This window comes from Prionailurus viverrinus, chromosome C1 (genome assembly GCF_022837055.1).
Source record: "Prionailurus viverrinus isolate Anna chromosome C1, UM_Priviv_1.0, whole genome shotgun sequence".
Classification (NCBI taxonomy): domain Eukaryota; kingdom Metazoa; phylum Chordata; class Mammalia; order Carnivora; family Felidae; genus Prionailurus; species Prionailurus viverrinus.
Genome location: NC_062568.1, coordinates 13,794,708 through 13,813,810, shown reverse-complemented (window position 1 = coordinate 13,813,810; position 19,103 = coordinate 13,794,708). Strand labels below are relative to the sequence as shown.

Genomic DNA, 19,103 nt, shown 5'->3' with positions numbered 1-19,103 from the left:
TGAGCTGTAATCAAGAGACAGACACCCAACTGACTGAGCCACTCAGGTGCCACAAGAATCACTTAATTAAAAAAAAAATTGGGGGGGCGCCCAGGTGGCTCAGTCAGTTAAGTATCCAACTTCAGCTCAGGTCATGGTCCACAGCTAGTGACTTTGAGCCCCACGTCAGGCTCTGTGCTGAGAGCTCACTTGCTAGCTCTCTCTCTCTTTCAAAAAAATGAATACATGTTAAAAAAATTTTTTTTAATTTGTTTTTTAACGTGTATTTATTTTTGAGAAAGAGAGGCAGACTGCAAATGGGGGAGGAGCAGAGAGGGAAAGACACAATCGGAAGCAGGCTTTAGGCTCTGAGCGGTCAGCACAGAGCCTGATGTGGGGCTCGAGCCCACAAACTGCAAGATCGTGACCTGAGCTGAAGACGGATGCTTAACTGATTGAGCCACCCAGGCTCTCCAAGAATCACTTAATTTTAGAGCTGGAGGTCATTAAGAGTCCAGTGTCTGTCTGTCTGTCTCTTTTTAATGTTTATTTATTTTTGAGAGAGGGAGAGACAGTAGAAGCAGGAGAGGAGCAGAAAGGGGGAGACACAGAATCTGAAGCAGGCTCTAGGCTCTGAGCTGTCAGCACAGAGCCCGACACGGGGCTCGAACCTGCAAAGTGTGAGATCATAACCTGAGCCGAAGTCAGATGCTTAACCTACTGAACCCCTCCAGTTTTTTTTTTCAGATGTGAATATTGAGGACCAGAGAAGTAACTGTTGCAGCGGCATAGTTTACTGCTAGCTCAGAAGCCAGCCCTCTTGAGGAGGCAGCTAACAAAGATTTTCTACCTTTTTTTTTCTTAATTAAACTTTTGATTTGGGGACAATTATAGATGCACGTGCAGTTGTAAGAAATAATACAGAGAGATCCCCTGAACTCTTTACTCAGTTTTCCCCAGTGGTAATATTTGGCAAAGCTAGTACCATAGAGTACAATCAAGATATTAACCTTAGTGAAGATACAAGTATTTCCATCACTGCAGAAATCCCTCTTGTTGCCCTAATAGCCAAACCTCCCTCCCTCCTGTGCCTGTTTCCTCCTTAATGCTTGGCAACCACTAATTTGTTCTATAACTTTTTCACAAGTTGATTTCATCTTGATTTCATCAAGAGTATCATAAAAATAAGAATAAGATGATTGCCACATGTAACTTTTTGGGATGGGCTTTTTTTTTTAACTCCGCATATTCTCTGCAGATTTATCCAGGTTGTTGCATGCATCAAGGTTGTTCATTCCTTTTTATTGCTGAGTAGTGTTCCATGGTGAGGATATGCCACAGTACATTTACCTGTTGAAGGATATTTATACTTGGGTCATTTCCAGTTTGGGCTGTTGGGAATAAAGCTGCTATAAACCATCACATACATATATTTTTTAAATTATTTATTTATTTTAAAAATGTTTATTTGTTGGGGCACCTGGGTTTTCAACAATCCTAAATTCTGATACTCAGTAAATTCAAAGCCTTTCAAGTAGACTGTTTTGGAAATGAGGAATTAAGAGTTGAGTTCAGTGACATTATTTCCTTGAGAATTAGTATTTAACGTGACCCAATAACATTCTTTAAAAATTCTTGATTTAAAACACTGAAGTGCTGATTTCTGGTGTGCTGTAAAATAACAGGTAGAATGGCTGTTTAGAATCTAAAGATTAATCTTAAAACAGTAATGTCTGTGGATCATACCGACTCAGCAGAGAGAGTAATAACTATTTTTTCCACCCCCAATGCTATTTAAAGAAATGGTCTGCGTGTGTCAGCTTGTACCCAATACATAGTTGAGGTGTTCATTTATTTGAGATCCCTTGAGATAGCCTTGGCTATCTTGGCTAACCACTGTTGGAACAACAGTAGGGACTCAATAGCCCACTGCCCCAGATTCCTAGACCTGTGTTACCATACTGTTACATAAAAATCTGATACCACAAATCATTTCCAAAATGGAGAAAAGCATTAATTACCTGTGTATCTTCAGATTTAACCTACATATAAAATGTGCTAGAGGTATCACTCTTTTCTTTCTTTCACTTTTTTTTTCCTTTTTCTTTTAAAAACTCTGTTCTTCTTAGGTCTTTTCTGCTCTTACTCCTTTTTAATTATTCTTATCAATTTTTTTCTCTCTTCTTTGTCTCTGTGTAGCATATTCCTCTTGCACGCACCCAGACCCATTACCTACTTGCAGAACCACTCTTTTCAGGGGCTTCCCCTGCCTGTGACCTGTCACTAGAAATTTTGGAGCTGAATCACAGAAGGAAGTGTTGGAAAATTTGGTCTTTAGGTGACATTTAATAGTGTAGCTTATGGGTTAGCCCTAGCGCTTTATGGATTACTATTTGCAAAATAATTACTGAGCACTTGTCTTTGTAGAATCACAATTTAAAAGACAGCATCCCCAGGGCTCCTGGGTGGCTCAGTTGGTTAAGCATCTGACTCTTGATTTTGGCTCAGGTCATGATCTCACAGTTGGTGAGATCAAGACCTGCATTGGGCTGCATGCCTCAAGCACAGAGTCTGCTTGGGATTCTCTCTCTCTCTCTCTCTCTCTCTCTCTCTCTCTCTCTCTCTCTCTCTGCCCCTCCTCTGCGTGTGCACTCTCTCACTTTCTCAAAATTAATAAACTTAAAAACAGCACCCCGAAAGAAAGTATATGTCGTAGTAACAGCACTCCACGGTTGTGGACTTCCCTTTCTCTACCATGTGTCTGTTTTTCATCCTAGGAGCTGTGCAGAGATTCTGACCAAACCCCTTTCCAATGAGAAAGTTGTCCGACCAGCTCTCATCTACAGTCTCTTTCCCAATGTGCCCCCTACCATCTATTTTGGCACCCGGGATGAGAGAGGTAAACCTGGCCAAGTGGCTAAGTCCATAAGTACCCCCAGGAGAAGGATGCTAGCAAAGTTAGGAGGAGGTGGCAATAAGGTAGCAAGGGTTTTCCAGAGTGGCTTTTTTTGGCACTCGGTACCTCACCTGGTTCACCAGTCTGAAATGGGGAACTTTTCCTTGTCTGTCCTGAGCTGACCCTTGTCAGCCCCATAATCTCATGCCCCATTCTTGCCCTCTAGCCTTGTTTCTTCTCCCTTGCAACCTCCCTCCTTTCTGTGTTCCTCAACCCTGTGCAGCCCCCCTTACTCTACAAAGGACTTCTCCTTTGAAACTTTGGCCTGGAACAATACTTAGTGGCTTGTCTACCTAGGTGAAGTTGAGCAACAGTGCCACCTTTTTCCTCTTCTCATCCTGACTCGTGCTCTTCTTCACCCCCATCCCTTTTCCCCAGTGGAGAAACTTCCCTGGGAGCAGAGGAAGCTGCTCCGGTGGAAGATGAGCACAGTGACCCCCAACATTGTCAAGCAGACCATTGGACGGTCCCACTTCAAAATCAGCAAAAGTGAGTCACCTGCCTTAATGCAAGCCTGTTCTTTGCCCCAACAGATGGTCTTAGGTAGGAGGAGAGCCCTAGTTACCTCCTGATATGTGGGGACCCTGTCCTGAAGTTTCCAACCTCAGAGGAAGACCTAGCTCTGAACTCCTTCTGGGCTGGAGCCTGTTCCTCAAAATTAGAAGACAAGGAGCCGTTGTTCTATTCCTGACCCCAGAGCCTCGTGTAGGACAGCTCCATGGCGACTCTCAGAAAACTGGGTCTGGGAGCTGTGCCCAGGCCCAGTGGTATTTCTGGGGCCTCTGAGCCTCTCCATCCCAAGGACTGAGCTGCTAACAGAACTGACTCCCTGATGTGCCCTCTGTAGGAAACGATGACTGGCTGGGCTGCTGGGGTCATCACATGAAGTCTCCTAGTTTCCGATCCATTCGGGAGCATCAGAAGGTAGGGGTCCTTTCTGGGGAGCAGGCGGGAGGAGGTCAGTGTTGGGAACAAGGAAAGAGGGGGGTGGCCGTGGAGAAGCCAGGAAGGTGTCTAGAGGAGCAGAGGCAGTGCTGGAGGAGGGTGCGGTGGGACCCTCGCAGACCGCGCACCTCTAGCGGTGCAGGGGCGGTGTTCCGAGCAGTGGCAGACTGCCCGAGACACTTTTCCCTCTAATGTGTCTGGAGGTGCAGCACCTGTTTCCATTGATCATGTTTCTCCTGTAACTGCTGCGCGTCACCTCCACTCCCCCAAGCTGAATATGCATAAAGAGGGTGCTGGTCTAATGTTGAAACAAAGGAGTCCCTTGCCCCCAGACTTAATGAAGGCCATGTGCTTTCCTGTCTTTGTCCTACAGGCTGTCATGGCAAAAGACTTAAAACACCTTTTTCTTTGCACTTATCTGACTTAATCACTATTGTACGGCTGTTCGTGAACTATCAACTCCTTGAGAGCACTACATTTTGGTGTGTTTTGTGTGTGCTTTTGTCATCTTTTGGTACTTATGTAACTGAGTACTTACCATTAGATGGTGATGGTAAGATGGATCAAGGGCTCATGCTGTCATTTAAGGAAATTGGAACGGTACCATGAGTCTTGCTCTCTTCCTCGTGGCCTCACCAGGGCCATCCCCCTGCTCTCACCCTTTGTCCCTTCTGTAGCTAAACCACTTCCCAGGTTCATTCCAGATTGGGCGAAAGGACCGACTGTGGCGGAACCTGTCTCGCATGCAGAGCCGCTTTGGCAAGAAGGAGTTCAGCTTCTTCCCCCAGTCCTTCATCCTGCCTCAGGATGCCAAGCTCCTGCGCAAAGCTTGGGAGAGCAGCAGCCGCCAAAAGTGGATTGTTAAGCCGGTGAGTGGATCACAGTGGGTGGTAGGAAAAAATGGGGAACAGTGGTGTATTGGGCCGGGAGCACATCTCGTCTCCTTTCCACTTGATTTCTAGCCAGCGTCAGCTCGAGGCATCGGCATCCAGGTCATTCACAAGTGGAGTCAGCTCCCCAAGCGAAGGCCTCTCCTGGTACAGAGGTGAGCCTGTCTCTAGCTCACATCTGGCTCCCCATTCTCCCATCTCCTCAACCTGGAGATTCACTGTTTATAGTGTTCTTCTGTCCTGTGTCCTCCCAGCCAAAGACCTCCTTCGCCAAATGTTTTAAGGTCTTTATCCCAGGGACTGTTCGCTGGCTTTTGCCATTTTATCCTGAGCCCTGTCTCATTGGTCATGTCCCTGAAGCTGGCCTTTCCTCGTGTAGGTATCTACACAAACCCTACCTCATTAGCGGCAGCAAGTTTGATCTGCGAATCTATGTTTACGTCACCTCCTACGATCCTCTGCGGATTTACCTCTTTTCAGATGGACTCGTCCGCTTCGCCAGTTGCAAGTATGTGGTAGTGGTGAGGCCGCATCCTGACTCCTCTGGGGGGTTTGTTTTCCTGAAAGAGAAGAAAAACTGGAGGATGCTGAGCAGAAAGAACACACTTTGGTAGTTTGGGTTAACAAGAGAGAAGGAGGAGGATATTTGGAAAACCCAGTCTTCTTTTCCTTCCTTATGTCTCCTTTTACATGGAACGCTTCATTTCTTTTTTTTCTTTTTTCTTTTTTTTTTAAATTTTAATGTTTATTTTCAAGAGAGGGAGAGAGAGAGACAGAGCATGAGCAGGGGAGGGGCAGGCAGAGAGAGGGGACACAGAATCTGAAGCAGGCTCCAGGCTCCGAGCAGTCAGCACAGAGCCCAACGTGGGGCTTGAACTCACAAACTGTGAGATCATGACCTGAGCTGAAGTCAGATGCTTTACTGACGGAGCCACCCAGGCTCCCCATGGAATGCTTCATTTCTGACACTTCTGGTCATGAAATGCATTGGGGCTTTTTCTAAACCACATGAGGCAGTTCTCTGAGACACTGGCTGGGTACCTACAATTTAACTCTTGCCACTGTCCAGCCCCCAGATCATCCAGTCCCCAGAGCATCCAGTCCTCCAGGTTGGGGCTCATTCTCACAAGGTTGCCTCTTCTTCCTGCTTCAGACGCCAGTCATAAGTCCATGTGCCACCTATGCATCTGACAACTGGTCTGCTATTAGTCAGAGGTTCCTGGGACCCCCTTCTCAGGTTCCATTAATTTGCCAGAGAAGCTTACCATAAAAGGAGATGGTAAAGTTTGATTATAGATTAATATCCAGACAAAGCAAGGTGTCAGAGGAGACAAGGCACAGAACTTCCCTGCCTCTCTGGATACCAATCTCCCAGCACGCCCCACGTGCTTACCCACCCAGAACCTGAACCCCTTACTTTTAGAATTTTTATGGAGGCTTCATCACATACACATCAGTTCTGTTTTTAGCCTTTCAGATCATCAGTTCTGTTTTTAGCCTTTCTCCCTCTTAAGAGAATGGGGGGGCGGGGTCGAAGATTTCAAGCTTTGGTCTGTCTGGTGATCAGACCCTATCCAGGAACCCACCCAAAGTTGCCTCATTAGAACAAAAGACCCTTTTGTCGCCTAGGAAATTACAAGGGTTTCAGGAGCTATGTGTCAGGAACTGGGGTCAAAGACCATATATGAGAACAAAAGATGCTTCTAATGCTCTTATTACTGAGGAATTCTTAAGGGTTTTGGTAGCTCTGTGCCAGGAACCAGGGGCAGGGACACAGAGGTCAGTTTCTTATAAATCGTATTGTCACTTGGGGACTAGGAAATGAGAAAGTTCTCTACCTCATTGAATGTGGGTTGGGTCTTTCTGCAGGACCAAGGTGGGGATGAAGGAGAGGAGTCCCACATCCCTTGCCCTATACTTCTCTTCCACTTGGCTGTTCATCTGTATCCCTTGTCATCTCCTTTTATAAGAAACTAGTCAACATAAGTAAAAGTTTTCCTGAGTTTTGTGAGCTGCTCATGATAAAAGAGCTGTGGTATTTTAGAAACCTTACTGGCAGATATACTTCTCAGACTCTTGTGCATCTGAAAAGATCTGTCCACTTGTCCTTTACCTCCTCAGGATTTGGGAAATGTTTGGACCCTTGTCTGCCTGCCATCTCTCTATCTTACCTCTGCCTTTTTCCTCACTCCCAGGTATTCCCCTTCCATGAAGAGCCTTGGCAACAAGTTCATGCACCTGACCAACTACAGCGTCAATAAGAAGAATGCCGAGTACCAGGCCAATTCAGATGAAACGGCCTGCCAGGGCCACAAATGGTACCCAGGCTGGGCCCCCATGAAGTGGAGGCCTAGAGGGGCACAAGGTTCTAGCCTTTGGGGAGGTTCAAGGGAATGGTGAGCGGAGTATTGATGTAAAGCCCAAAGGTTATTTAAACACTGGGCACTTCGGAATTGGTCTGTTTGCATCTACGCTCCTTTCTTAATTGAAAACCTCAAAAGAAGAGATGTGGAGAAAACACCTTTGGACCTCTTACTCCTTTTTCTTTCTCTTTCTCTTTCCTTGATCACTCATTCATCGAATATAACCCCAAATACTACCCCCGTCCCACCCTTGCAGGGCACTAAAGGCCTTATGGAACTACCTGAGCCAGAAGGGAATCAATAGCGATGCCATCTGGGAGAAGATAAAGGATGTTGTTGTCAAAACCATCATCTCGTGAGTCACACTGCCACCCTGGGTGCAAGGCCTGCCACTGGATCCCCTTTTCTTATGGGCCTCCACGCTGCTGTGTCCTAGACATTGACCATGCTGTGTGTCAGTTTCTGAGGACGGGCAGTAGGAGGGAGTGGATAGAGTTCTGCTCTTCTACTGAACTTCCTCTCCAGAAGCTGGCTCTGGATCAGAGGCGTCTCTTGGGAGCTGCTTTTCCTGGGTTACTTCTGTTCTCCCATCTCTGGGCAACTCCCCTGGCAGGGCGGCCTGTGTAGGGCTCTCTGGGAAGAGCTGGGCTGAATACTTGGTCTTCCCTGTGACCAGGTCAGAACCCTATGTGACCAGCCTGCTGAAGATGTACGTGCGGCGGCCCTATAGCTGCCACGAGCTCTTTGGTTTTGACATCATGCTGGATGAGAACCTCAAGCCCTGGGTCCTAGAGGTCAACATTTCCCCAAGGTAAGTGGGATTCTCAGGGCCCTGAGTAGAACTCTTCCTGTAGCTCCGTGATCCTCTACCCCTTTGCCCCCCATGCCTTGCTGACTTTGGGAAGACCTCTCCTTCACTAGAATTTGTGTTTTCCCTTCATGGTCTGTTTTTCTCATTCACTCATTCTTTGCCATTATCTCAAGAGTCTTTGAGGATGGAGAGAGATTGTTAAAAGTTACTCTTTTCAACTTGATCCCTACTGCATGCTTTTGCCCTAGTGGATGAAAGTCATGGCCAGGAACCCCCCCTGAGTGAGGTTATTCACTATCTGTGGGGCAAGAAGTCCCCCATGATGATGCACATGAGTTGGGGAGGCAGTGAGTAAATGGGGCTAGCCCTAACTTGGGTGCATAACCAGAAACAGTTTTACTGCTCTTTGTACTCTTTCCCAAAGCCTCCACTCCAACTCTCCATTGGACATCAGCATCAAAGGCCAGATGATCCGTGACCTTCTGAACCTGGCAGGCTTTGTTCTGCCCAACACAGAGGATATGGTTTCCAGCTCCAGCAGCTCTAGCAGCTCCAGCACCAGGTCAGCCTCCCTGCTTGGCTGTGGCTTACCTGGCAGCATGAACAGCCCCATGGTGACTGTGGGAAGGGATGATGTCTGGGCGCCCCCTCCTGATGGTCTCCTTTGCGACTCAGTCTGTCCCCACAGTCTATCCACACACCTTTCCCACGTCAGTGCCCCTCAAAAGCATGTCTGGTTATCTTGTTCCCAGCTCAGGAATCTCCAACAGGGTGTGGGGAATCAGCTTTGAACTCCTCACAGGCACATTGGAGGCCACAGCCTCCTTTTCCCAGGTGCCCCTCCCTCTACTTCTCCCCCTGGCTCCTGTGCTCTGACAAATCAATCACTCATAGGACCTCAAAGTTGGAAGGATCCTTAAGGATCAGTGAATTGAGTCCCCCCCCCCCCCTGCAATGTATATGGCTTCTCGCTGTCCTCCTATAGTATCCCCTCCTCTGCTCATTGGGATTCTTCCTCCTGAAGTTCCCCTCAGTCAGACCTCCCTGTTGTGACCTCACCCATCCATGAGAGCCTAGCTGAAGACAGAATCTTCATGAAGCCAGCCCTACATGGGCTTTCTCCACCATAGCCCCACACCACTTGGAACCAATCTTGAGGAAAGGGAGCTAGTATTTAGTTGGTACCTGCTGTGTGTAAGGAGAATCCTGTAACTTATCTCCACAGCAACCCCATGAGGTTGGTATTAAGTATCCTCAGTTTACAGATGAGGAAACTGAAAATCACTGGGGTTAAGTAGCCCACCCATGGTTATTCAGCTACAAAGTGGTAGAGCTGGGATTCCAATCCTGATTTGCTAGGAACAAAACTTGCTTTCCCCACCATGCCTTGCAGACTCCTGTTTGGCTCTGTGCTGTGGTTGTCATTTGACACCTGCCGTCTTGTGAGTATTTTGGAGGCTATCTTTGTGTCTCTCAGCAGTAATCATAGTAATGTGGATGAGGAAACTGTGGTTCAGGGAGGTCATGTGATTTGCCCAGGATAACACAGCCAGTAGGGCTGAGCTGGGTACTTAGGAAGTGTCCACCAAATGAAACTGAAGTATCCAACAATTATTTGGGGGGGGGGGGGGGGTCCTCTTTTTTTTTTTTTAACTACTGAAATGCAACCTAATGAGGTACCTTATACTCTTTCAGTTTTCCATGGTAATTGATCTTTGGACGCCCAGACAGGGCATTATGGTGTGATCTATTCAAGTAACAAATATTCCTCTAAACTTCTTTGTCTTCTCTTGAGAAGGATGTGACTCCATCCAACAAACCACTTAACCTTGGTGCCCTAGTGAGTCCCCTGACCCTGACCAAGAGTATCTTCCTTCTCCAGTTAAGCTTAGGGTCCTGGGATGGACCCTCTCTCCTCATGTCTTCAGGATGTGAAGCTGCTGACCTTACCGTTTGCTTCTTTTCCATCCATTGCCTTAGCCTGCCCAGCTCCCCCAGGGACAAATGTCGAATGACCCCAGAACAATTCACTGCACAGAAGATGAAGAAAGCCTATTATCTGACCCAGAAAATTCCTGATCAGGTAGGAGATTACACACACACACACACACACACACACACACACACACACACCGAGTGCCAACAGAAAGTTTCCTCAGTCAAATATTTGGGACCCTAAGGCGACCGGTTTTCCCTTTCCCTAGGACAGGGTTTCCTAACCCTGGTCCATGATCCCTTGGTGTGCAGAGATCTGCTGGCGTATGTGTCGTTCCAGGAGAGAGTTGATGGCCTCTATCGCATGGTCAAGAACCACTGCTCTTAGCAAAATGCTATACTAGCCATCCCTTGTTGTCAGAGCCATAGATCCTTTGGGTTTCTTTCCTTGAGGTGCGTTGAACCCCTAGGAGGGTTGACATCTTCTCAGAGCAGATGAGGGAGCCAAATATGACAGTAGCAGACAAAAGGCTGCTACCAAATCAGAGTTGTTGGATTCTGCTCCTGACTCCAGCCAGCAAACCTCTTAAAATCTCTGTGTCCCAGAGGCTCCCCTACCTGGACCAATGGCATCTTCCCCAGACAGCAAAGCTCAGTAGGCTTGGGAATAGATGAGTTCCAGAGATGACCCACTAGTCGGCCTTGGTGCTGCCTTGGGAGTCCTGGAGCCTAGGACCTCAGAACTGTGCTCACTGTCCCCAGCTTCTGGATTCTCTGCCTCCAGCTCACACTCTCTGTCACGCCCTCTTCCTCTCTGTTCTTTGGGCCTTAGGACTTTTATGCGTCTGTGCTGGATGTCCTGACACCAGATGATGTTCGGATTCTGGTTGAGATGGAAGATGAGTTTTCTCGCCGCGGTCAATTTGAACGAATTTTTCCTTCTCGAATCTCCTCTCGCTATCTCCGCTTTTTTGAGCAGCCACGATATTTCAACATTCTCACCACCCAGTGGGAACAGAAGTACCATGGCAACAAGCTCAAAGGTGATGTGTCCTCCCTACCCACAGGAGGCCATGTTTAGTGAGTGATTAAATCTCAGTAGACCAAGAAATGGGCCTCCCTGGCAAGAATTGACCAGTTGATTCCACCCTCTTAAGTCCCACCCCTGCTAATCTTGTCCTAGGAGTAGATCTGCTTCGGAGTTGGTGCTACAAAGGGTTCCACACAGGAGTTGTCTCTGATTCTGCTCCAATGGTGAGTGACACCGTTGCGGGGGAGGGGACAAATTCAGTCAGTCCCTCACTCCACCTGAAGAGTGCAGCGAGAGTTGGATGGAGATCCAGACCTTCTCACTTCTCCCCTAGGCCTTGTCTCTGTGTCTCATGACTCTTCCCTTCCAAGGGAGTAATGGCCTCCGGGACTCCCTGGATGCCTTTCTTTCAAGAGCCAAGAGTGCTTTGTAGCGTCAACTTCTTGCCTGAATCTGGAAAGAACAGAGATTTTTGTCCCAGATGGGCCCATGCTTGAAGGGTAGGGAAGAGGAGAGCCCCATGGTCACTCAGTGCTCCATAGAGCTGGGAAAGAGTCCCAAGACCCCAAACACTCCCTCCTGACTTCTGCCTAGCCCTTTTGACCTCACTGCTTCCTTTGCTTTTAGTGGTCTCTCCCAACATCACTTCTGACTGTCCCAAAGGGTGATGTGGCACTCAGTGCTTTCAACAAATCAGAGACTGGCAAGCTGGGGTGAGTGCTGTCTGAGCAAGGGAATGGTGTTGGATGTGAGTTCAAGGAGTTTTCTTCTTCCTCCCTTCCCAGATTATGAGAAGATCAGCATTCTCCAACTGCGGGTTGGTGGGATATGCAGCCACATATGGGATATGCGTATCACAATGTGCAGCCAGTGTCCTCTGCCTGGTGACTCCCCTTCTGCCCAGCAAAGCTGAGCTGGAGCATGGGGTTACCTGCAGACACAGCCCCTCTTAGCCGTGCTCACTAGCTGTGGGCTCCTTGAGCCTTCCTTCGCTCACACATTCGTGTTTGCACCAAGCTCTCTAGCCTTCAGATAAAGAAGGTGTATTTTACGGTTATTTACATCTTCGTGTAATCATGGTCTGTAGCGCCATAGTGTTGTGAATGTCTGGTCCAGACTCTAAAGACAAATCGTAGGCTGAAGTCTCAGCCACATAGCCATCTCTTTCTTTTCCCACCCGCTTCTTCAGAAAACACAGCTTCTCTGAGGGAAGCATACCACTCTCTGAAGATGGGACCATGCCCAAGCCCAAGAAGACCCAAGCTGGCCATTCTTCTCTTCCCAGAAAACCCAGTTCTTCCAGGGACAGTGAGGATACCAGCAAAGAGCCCAGCCTCTCCACCCAGATGTTGCCTCTGATCAAGTACTCTGGGCAGACTTTGAGACTCTCTGCTTCCCCCACCTCCCAGTCAACCGGTGACTCACTCCTGGCTGCTGTGAGCCCATGACTGGCCTCTCTCCATTAGCCCCTGCCTAGGAGCACCGGTGTTAGCTACCTCATGGGAATTGGCTGGCTGGCCAGCTAGCCTGAGCCCCGGCCCCTTCCTCAAAGTATTTTTTTGAAGTGGTTGAATTGCAGAGATGGGTATCTGAAGGGCTGGAGGGGTGGTGGGAATGGGGAGAAGGTGAGGAAGGTTCACTGGCTGGTACCTCATATCCCAGCAGAGAAGCCACTGATGGCCACTCAGCCTTATAAAGCAGGGTTTGGTTTCTAACTTCAGAGAGCCACGTGTGGTTTGTGTGAGGCCTTGGTGCTGTGAATGAGTTACAGCTCTGGAGGAAAAAACACATCAAACATATTTGGGCCTGAAGTCCTTTGCCTGTGATTGAGGAGGTCCCTCCGAAGGTCCTTATCTCCTCAGGTCTCCCCACCACCCTCTTCCCCACACTGTGCCCCGAGGAGCCACTTTGAGAAACCTTCTGACCTCCTCAGTAGACAGGCAGGGAGAGGCCATACGTGATGAACCCATTTCCTGTCATCCTAGTCTTTAGGGGCTTCATATTTCCTTTCATATACCCAGCAGCCAATAGCCCTGAGTCTGTTCTGACCTCACGTCACTACCTGTTCAACCTTATAGACTTCTTTCTCATGAATGTTAGCTCTTCGCTATCTGTGAGGTAAGAGGTCTTGAGCTTTGTGAATTTGCTGTGGCCCCAGTGAAGGAGCCCAGGTAATCCCAGTTGCTGTTGTCTGTGTCTACACATCAAAAAACACAACCCAGGGGCAGGGCGGAAGGAGCTGCGATTTCCCCACAACACACAGGAAGTTGTGGGTTCTTACCTCCTTCACTGATTAGCGGGGTCTAGCTCACAGGCCACCAGGCGAGCAGAGTCTGGGGGCATGGCCGGTGGGTTGCAGGAGCAGTCACCGTTGTAGAATGGCCTTCTAGTCAGACCGCTGATGAAACTCTTGTACTCTTCACTGAATCTACCTCCCTCCCCAAGACTCCGTAAACAGCGAGTGTTCAATAAACGTTGACTGAGCGAACTGTGAGTACAAAGAACACGAACACCTGAACCAGAAGTTCTCCTCTCTGTGCTGGGGCCCAGTGATGCCCAGGGGAAGCACGCGGTGGAATAGTGGATCAGAAAGGTGGTTTTCACTTGAACTATGGTTTCTCCTCAACTCAACCCAGCACTTGCTGGTAGCTGCTCACTCGTTCCTGGGCCCTGTGGTCTCTTCACTTCAGTTGTCTAGCAGCTGTGCCCAACATGAATCCACCTGGCCCCAGGCTCTTTGCCTTTATTCTCTCTGAATTTCATAAAGATGATTACCCTGCTTCGTGGCTTCTGGAGTTCTAAGTGGTGAGTTGGGATGGAGCCATGGAAAAGTCACTGAGAGGCCTGACTGGGTTCAAGGCCATGCAATAGATGGCTGCGCTGGTCAGTCTGAAGGCCATGTTGACAATTGTGAAGAAAGCTTTGTGACAAAGTCCTGAGATATTACCTGCTGCTCAGTAGCAAGGACTTCAAAGTCAGGCCCAGCAGGAGAGGCCCTGGCGGTCCTTAAATCTGTTCTGATAGAATTGAAGCCAGCTCTGTCCTGTGCCACCTTAGTGTGGTACTCCACTGCAGTGTCAAAACCTTGTGATGAGAGCAGTCAGCAGCCTTCCTAAGAAAACTGGCCACCTGCATAAGTACTTTTGTGGTGGCTGGTCTGGTGCAAGGGCTTGGCTGTGGAGGCCTGGCTGAGCTGGTTTATTCTTTGGAAACTAGCTTAAGTTCTGTGGCCTGCCAGCTGAGAATCCCCAGAAGGCATAACCAGTGCACTGACATCCCTGTAACTGGAGAGGGGACCAGCATTGCAGCATCATGGGATAAGGAGTGGGAGGGGAGCTTACTAAGTTAAATAGGTAATGAAAATAAGTGTCCGTAATAGTTTAAAACGTGTTTATGCATACATTATTTTTTTTTAATGTTTTTACTTTTGAGGGAGAGAGAGGAAGCATGAGTGGGGGAGAGGCCGAGAGAGAGAGACACAGAATCTGAAGCCGGTTCCCGGCTCTGAGCTGTCAGCACAGAGCCCAATGCAGAGCTCCAACTCATGAACAGTAAGACCATGACCGAACCAAAGTCGGATGCTTAACTGACTGAGCCACACAGGCACCCTTATACATACATTATTTTTAGTTTCCATCCTATTACAATCTCTGAAGGTGTGGTGTTTTGCCACATGGGACAAAGGAATGGGGATTATAATCCCTCTTCACCCTTGAGAGAAAAAAATCTTGCTTAAGCATTCAGCATACATGTTTAGCAATGAACACCTGTGTTAAGGTATTCAGCTCAATAAGGACTTTGGGAGAAGTAAGATTTGTTGAAAGCTTAAATCTGGAGGTGTAGTAGGATAAATGTCAGAACGTGTCCACTGTTTTTTTTTAAATTGATAACAGTCCCTGTTTGGAGACGGAATGGAATGTTCCGGAGTCAAGAAATGAAGTACAAGATATTTCTGGATCAGTGGAGTAGGGATTTGGGGTGGGGGCATAGAAGGTAGTCACTATTCTGTTTACTTCAAATTCACTCAGGATTGATCAGAAACTGATTTAGAATGAATACCAATGAAGAATAGTGGTGTTGTGATAGGAAGAGAGCATGGACCTTGTAATCTGACCTTGGGTTCTTTTTTTTTTTTTTTTTCTTAAGTTTATTTTTGAGAGGGAGCACGAGCAGGGGAGGGGCAGAGAGAGAATACCAAGCAGGCTATGCACTGTCAGCACGGAGCCCATTGCAGGGCTCAAACTCATGAACTCTGAGATCATGACCTGAGCTGAAATTGAGTTGGACACTTAACCGACTGAGCTATCCAGGTACCCCTGACGTTGGGTTCTAATTTCAGTTCTGCTGTGTGACCTTGGGCATGTCATCTAACTTTTTAAAGTCAGGGTTTTTTAAATAATTTTTTTAATGTTTATTTTTTTTAAATTTATTTTTGAGAGAGGGAGCACAAGTCGGGGAGGGGCAGAGAGGGAGACAGAATCCTAAGCAGGCTCCAGGCTCTGATCTGTCAGCACAGAGCCCAGTGCGGGGCTCGAACCCACAAACCGTGAGATCATGACCTGAGCCGAAGCCAGATGCTTCACTTCAGCCCACTTCAGATTCTGTGTCTCCCTCTCTCTGCCCCTCCCCACTCACGTTCTGTCTCTCAAAAATAAACATTAGAAAATAAATAATATGAAAATAATACCTACATTAAGCATTACAAATATGTGAAGTATTCAGTCCTATCCCAAGAGAAACTAATTAAAAAGGGACAGCAAAGGGTGCCTGGGTGGCTCAGTTGGTTAAGCGTCCATCTCTTGATCTCAGCTCAGGTCTTGATCTCAGCATCATGAGTTCAAAGCCCCACGTTGGGCTTTGCCCTGGGCATGAAGCCTATTTTTAAAAAGAGCAAGGGAGCAATGGGGACCTGGTGGGTGGAAAGGGGGAGGAGCAGGGTACAGAGAGTAGGAGACCTTGAACTGGAGCCAAAGAGCAGGTGCACCAACCCAACAGCTGTGCCAAGAGACTGTTGTTACAGGTGCATTCTTCTGCTTTTATGCTATTTACTTGTTGATGGTGATTGTCCCTGTCATGATAGCCTAACAACACACTCAGTTGCCCTCTGGGGCCATCCAGCACTGGGCCAGTGGAGGCAGGGGATAATCTGGCACATGGTATTGCCATGCCCCTCTCAGCTGAATTAGTTGTACAACGAAGGTGGTCACCACAGACAACTGGGGGACCTCCCCTCCTTGTTTCTTTTAGAATTGTCCTTTAAGAGTTTTAAGATTTAGCTGTGTACTTACTGGGTGAATCCCCCAACTGCTTTGAGACTTAGAAACATTGGCAGTTTCAGAGATGTATAGCTGAGGGACCTCCGTTTCATGCCACTTGTGATTCTGATCCAGCCTCTCAAGCCTTGGCCTTTTAGACAACCCTCTCCACCACAGAGTTTGCACCTTCATTAATGTCCAGGGATCAAAAGATGCTCTTTTGAAAAATTTTTTTTAATGTTCTTATTTACTTTTGAAGGAGAGAGAGAGAGAGCATGAGTGGGGGAGGAGCAGAGAGAGAGGGAGACACAGAATTCGAAGCAGGTTCCAGGCTCTAAGCTGTCAGCACAGAGTCGGATGGGGGGCTTGAACCCACAAACTGTGAGATCATGACCTGAGCCGAAGCCAGATGCTCAACCGTCTGAGCCACCCAAGCACCCCGATAGATGCTCTTTTGACATGACCTTTCATCAGTTTTGGAGCAATGAAAGCTGCAAGCGATCTTACATTGCTCTTGACAGATTTCTCACGTAAATGAAAGAACACAAGAAGGATCAATAGTTATTTTCTAAACCCATTTGTGCCTTTATTATAATGGACTAGGACACAATGCTAGGGACTAATTTTGAAAAGATACAAGTTTCAATCAGTGAAGTGAGACCAAAGCATACCTCATATAGTAGTTACGAGGTTTAAATAAGGGGAAAGTGTATGTAAAACACTTGGCAAAGTGATAACATATATAGTGCAGATTTCAGATGGATTCTAGGAGCACCTGGGTAGCTCAGTTGAGTGTCTGACTTTGGCTCAGGTCATGATCTCGCTATTCGTGAGTTCGGGCCCCACATCAGGCTTGCTGCTCTCAGTGGAGAGCCTGGATCTCTGTCCCTTCCCTGCTTGCACTCTCTCTCTCAAATATAAACAAAAAATAATAAAATGGATTCTAAGATAACACCACCAAAAAAATTCCTTCCATAAAGTAATAGTAATTTACCATGTTACTATTTCAATATTTTACAATACTATTACAATAGTGTGTGTCTATTACAAAACTGATTAAAATATACTTTGATTCTATCCGTGGGATACCAAACCTGATTATTTAATCAAGATAATTAGCTTGGAAAGATTGGACCTCCTAACATTAGTTGTCAGGGAAGTACATTTAAAACTAGAATGATGCAGATTCAGATTTGTGTATATGCTTGAATGAGGGCGAAGCTACCATCTGTAGATTATGACTGAATCTCTAAGTCAGAATTTTGTCAAAGCCAAATGATAGGGCAGTGTGTGGCTGGGCCTCCATTCACCCATTCTCCCAGGTGCCCACTACAGGGGCACACTGGGCGGCATCCTGAGCGAGAGCCGCTCCTCCTGAGACACGGATGCGTCTGGAAAGGGAGCCGAGTCCTGGCACGCAAGACACATTTGTGGAGAACCTGGTGTTAAGCTGTTTGTAGAGCACTTGCTTCTGGGTCTGGGTTGCTACGTAGCAGAGCAGTTCCCTCACTGGGGTCTAAGGGGTTGGGGCGGGGGGAAGGGGGCAAAACAAAAGAAAACCAAAAGAAGAGACAAACTATATGGATGCCCACTTTCAAAGCAGGATGGCTCAAAGGAAAAAGCTTGCAAATCCCACGTGTCAGTGAGGATGTGCAGCAAGTGGAACATGCATTGCTGGTGGGAGTGCAGAATGGTCCATTGGAAACCAGCTTGGTAGTTTCTTGTAAAATAAAACGTACCCCTAACATACCACCCAGCAGTTCACTCCTGCATGCAAATGTTCATAGCAGCTTTATTCATAATAGCAAACACTTGGAAACAACCCAAATATCCAACAACTCCTGAAAGAACAAACTGTGATGTATCTACTCAATACGACTTAGGGATAAACTGATACATGCACCAATGTGGATGAATCACGAGAGCCTTGTACTCAAGCCAAAAACAAAAGACTACGTACTTTGTGATTCCACTTACATAACACTCTAGAAAACATTCTAGAAAAGGCAAATTGCAGTAACAGCATATCAGTGGTTGCCAGAGGCTGTAGATGAGGGAGGGGATTGACTGTTTAGGGGCACGTTGGAAATATTCTGTATCTTGATTGTGGTAGTGGTTACATGACTGTACATTTGTTGAAAGTAGTCAAATTCTACACTTCAGATGGGTGAGCTGTGTAGTATGTAAGTAAATAAAGCTAACTTTTTAAAAAGAACAAGACAAAGATACCATTTCCTGATGTATATGCAAATTAAAGGGACAATGAGATAAAACTAGAATAATTAAAATTTAAAAGGCAATCAAGGGGCACCTGGGTGGCTTAGTCAGTTAAGGTTCTGACTTTGGCTTAGGTCATGATCTCATGGTTCATGGGTTCAAGCCCCGCCTCAGGCTCTGCTGACAACTCAGAGTCTGGAGTCTGCTTCCTGTTCTGTGTCTCCCTCCCTCTGCCCCTCCTCCACTAGTGTTCTCTCTCTGTCTTTCAAAAATAAATGTTAAAAAAATTAAAAGGCAATCAAGAACAAATGTTGGAGAGGTGCTACAACTGGGGCTTTCACATACGGAGTGTAAAATGGTGCGACCATGTTGGAGCACCAGGAGTTACTTGTGACTTAACATTTATCTATTTACGAGTCCGCAATCCCACCCCTAGATAGTCCTCCTCCCAATAAAATAAGATGCCCAACAAAAATGGTTTTTGTTTTTAACTTTTTAAAATATTTTATTTATTTTTGAGAGAGAGAGCATGAGCAGGGGAGAGGCAGAGAGGGAGACACAGAATCTGAAGCAGTCTCCAGGCTCAGAGCTGCCAGAGCCCGACGTGGGACTGGAACTCATGAACCGTGAGCTCAAGACCTGAGCCAAAGTCGGATGCTTAACTGACTGAGCCACCCAGGCACCCTGCCCACCAAAAATGTTTATTGCAGCCTCATTCATAA

The 19,103-nt window shown here is 47.1% G+C and overlaps 1 protein-coding gene across 3 annotated transcripts in view; it reads left to right on the top strand.

The window, feature by feature from the left end:
* Positions 1 to 15,372, top strand: part of TTLL4 (tubulin tyrosine ligase like 4) — a 39,888-nt gene extending 24,516 nt beyond the window's left edge. For 2 of the 3 annotated variants that reach the window (XM_047872140.1, XM_047872141.1), the window contains exons 5-19: positions 2,757 to 2,878; positions 3,314 to 3,424; positions 3,783 to 3,859; positions 4,558 to 4,749; positions 4,843 to 4,925; positions 5,150 to 5,278; positions 6,966 to 7,088; positions 7,390 to 7,488; positions 7,810 to 7,944; positions 8,369 to 8,506; positions 9,925 to 10,027; positions 10,712 to 10,922; positions 11,063 to 11,133; positions 11,537 to 11,622; positions 12,099 to 15,372. In XM_047872140.1, the coding sequence (XP_047728096.1) occupies positions 2,757 to 2,878; positions 3,314 to 3,424; positions 3,783 to 3,859; positions 4,558 to 4,749; positions 4,843 to 4,925; positions 5,150 to 5,278; positions 6,966 to 7,088; positions 7,390 to 7,488; positions 7,810 to 7,944; positions 8,369 to 8,506; positions 9,925 to 10,027; positions 10,712 to 10,922; positions 11,063 to 11,133; positions 11,537 to 11,622; positions 12,099 to 12,357 (1,939 nt within the window). In that variant the 3' untranslated portion in view covers positions 12,358 to 15,372. Of the gene's footprint in view, positions 1 to 2,756; positions 2,879 to 3,313; positions 3,425 to 3,782; positions 3,860 to 4,557; positions 4,750 to 4,842; positions 4,926 to 5,149; positions 5,279 to 6,965; positions 7,089 to 7,389; positions 7,489 to 7,809; positions 7,945 to 8,368; positions 8,507 to 9,337; positions 9,387 to 9,924; positions 10,028 to 10,711; positions 10,923 to 11,062; positions 11,134 to 11,536; positions 11,623 to 12,098 lie in introns of those variants that run through there. The other variant, XM_047872142.1, reaches the window with a different exon arrangement.
* Positions 15,373 to 19,103: the final 3,731 nt, after the last annotated feature.